General features: G+C 36.5%; 1 protein-coding gene across 1 annotated transcript; it reads left to right on the top strand.

Moving 5' to 3' along the window:
* The first annotated feature begins 316 nt into the window (after nt 1-316).
* Nucleotides 317-1,887, top strand: LOC105136840 (benzyl alcohol O-benzoyltransferase-like). The gene is made up of 2 exons (XM_011042335.1): nt 317-760; nt 934-1,887. The coding sequence occupies exons 1-2, from the start codon at nt 317-319 to the stop codon at nt 1,885-1,887; spliced, it is 1,398 nt and encodes a 465-aa protein (XP_011040637.1).
* Nucleotides 1,888-2,663: the final 776 nt, after the last annotated feature.

Here is a 2,663-nt window from a genome sequence, read left to right on the forward strand (position 1 = left end):
GGGAATCCGGCAGAACAGGGAAACATTAGCAAGTTTGGGGTCATGCCTTCCCGTGAATCCTTCTCTCTCTTTCTTTGATCGAAAACACCTCACTGATTGAACAAGTCAAGATCTTATCATCATAACCAATTAATTAACACAGCTTGATAGTCTATATCGTTCACCTACTTCATGCATGCTTCGTCTAAACAATGCTTGCTATAAATATGTAGAAAGTTTGCAACTACAGGTATCCCATTTCCAACCCATATTCTTGCCGTCCGTGGCATAGCTGCCATTGATCACAGTTTGCAGCAAACACTATTAATTTTATGCCATGGCAGCATCTACTCCCTTAGCATTTGCGGTCCGACGATGCGAACCTGAATTGGTTGCCCCAGCTAAAGCCACTCCTCATGAACTCAGACAGCTTTCTGATATTGATCGCCAATTATACCTCCAATTCCAATCACCGAATTACAACTTGTATGCACACAATCCCTCAATGCAAGGGAAAGATCCCGTGAAGGTAATAAAAGAGGCGATTGCACAAACACTTGTTTATTATTACCCTTTTGCTGGTAGGATTAGACAAGGGCCAGACAATAAGCTTATAGTTGAATGTACTGGGGAGGGTGTTTTGTTCATCGAAGCCGATGCTGATGCTACAGTTGAGCAGTTTGGTGATCCAATCCCATCTCCATTCCCTTGCTTTGAAGAACTTCTATACAACGTCCCAGGATCTGCAGGGATCCACAATACCCCATTATTGTGTTTTCAGGTACGATACAGGACATAAGTGGCTAAGTTCATTCAGTCATTTATTGCAAATTGTTTTTGACAATAGACCACGTAAAGTGTATATAAAAAGAAGGTGCTTGTCTATGTAATTAGGTTAGAGAAAATAATAAATTTGGCTTTCCATTGCACTAATAATTTTACTTATTTTAACAGGTGACACGCTTGAATTGTGGTGGTTTTGTACTTGCCTATCGTCTCAATCACCTAATGAGTGATGCACTTGGCATAGTTCAACTATTGAGTGCCATAGGGGAGATTGCACGAGGTGCGCAAGCCCCTTCAATTCTACCTGTGTGGCAAAGGGAACTTCTCTGTGCTAGGAATCCACCACACGTTACTCGCAGACACAGTGAATATGGTAATGATGGTCCAGTTGTTGTTGGTCCTACAACCAACGTTCCTGAATTCCACGGCAAAGTTTACGATGTAGCCCACCGTAGTTTCGTTCTTAACCGCAAAGAATTATCAAACATTCGTAGATGGATTCCTTCTCATTTACACCCTTGTTCAAATTTTGAGGTCATAAGTGCATGCTTATGGAGATGCTATGCCATGGCATCTCAAGCAAACCCTAATGAGCAGATGCGCATGCAATTGCTTGTCAATGCACGTTCCAAGTTCAACCCACCATTACCAAAAGGATATTACGGTAACGTGGTAGCTTTGCCAGCAGCTGTAACAAATGCTAAGAATCTTTGTTTAAACTCATTAGGGTATGCAATGGAGTTGATAAGGAATGCCAAGAATGCAATAACTGAGGAGTACATGAGATCATTGGCTGATCTAATAGAGATCACCAAAGGCCAGCCTATCGGGTTACAGTCATATATTGTGTCAGACATAACAAGAATGGGGTTTGATCAATTAGATTGTGGGTGGGATAAGCCAGTTTATGCTGGGCCAGCTAAGGCCATGCCTGATGAAATTTCTATTGCTGGAACGTATGTTCTGCCCTATAGATTCAAGAACGGAGAGCGAGGGGTTATGCTGTTAGTTTCCTTACGCGCACCAGTTATGGAGAGATTTGCAGTCCTCTTAGAGGAATTGGCGAGGCATGATCCAGAAAGAAGCCAAGGACAACAAGAAATGATACTAAGCTCCCTCTAAGACAGGAGCTATGGTATTACTATATTGTTGCCATAGTAGTTTGATGATTTGTTGGTTTTCGAAGAGTTTACACGTGTAAAATTAATAGTCTGATGACTGTTGTGTTGTTTTGTTCAATGTGTTATCACTTATATATAATTCAATATATAATAAGATCAGTATTGTGTTCCCAATAGTTTGATTCATGGTTTTGGCGAATTGAAGGTTTTGATCAACATGTGATATTTTAATCATGACTTGGAAGTATATTATATAACAACAACCATTGATTAAGTTTGAATATATTTTCTTATGGAAGTTGTAAACTGTTGGAAATTTGAAAATAAAATAAACAGAAAATAAATAAATAAAATAAAAATGAGTTTAGATATGTGATCAATAGGTAAAAAAAGGAAAGAATGATATGAAAAGGTATTAGTGTAAACTCCAATTAACAATGTTAATAATGTTACTGTAAAATGATAATAAATTCGTAAATAAACTAAAAGATAAAAATATAAAATAATTATATTTTAGAATATGAAAATGATACCGAGTATTTAGTAGAGAAATTGATAAGATCTATATAAGAATGATATAAAAAAAACTCGATATTTGTTGTAAAATTATTTACTGACTAATTTTATGTCATTGAACATAACTTTCAAAATAATAATTAGATCAAGTTGAAATTTTATGAGTAATCTCTTGATATATTATTCTATCTTAGATTAAAAGTTTTAGAGCAATTAAAATTAAAAAAAATTATACAAGAATGTCAATAATCAAATAAAAAA

Source organism: Populus euphratica, unplaced genomic scaffold (assembly GCF_000495115.2).
Source record: "Populus euphratica unplaced genomic scaffold, PopEup_1.0 scaffold62.1, whole genome shotgun sequence".
In the NCBI taxonomy this organism is placed as follows: Eukaryota; Viridiplantae; Streptophyta; class Magnoliopsida; order Malpighiales; family Salicaceae; genus Populus; species Populus euphratica.

Coding starts and splice junctions, on each gene's coding strand:
- LOC105136840 (XM_011042335.1), top strand. CDS start 317: ATGGCAGCATCTACTCCCTTAGCATTTGCGGTCCGACGATGCGAACCT. Junction 761..933: donor CCCCATTATTGTGTTTTCAG/GTACGATACAGG, acceptor TTATTTTAACAG/GTGACACGCTTGAATTGTGG.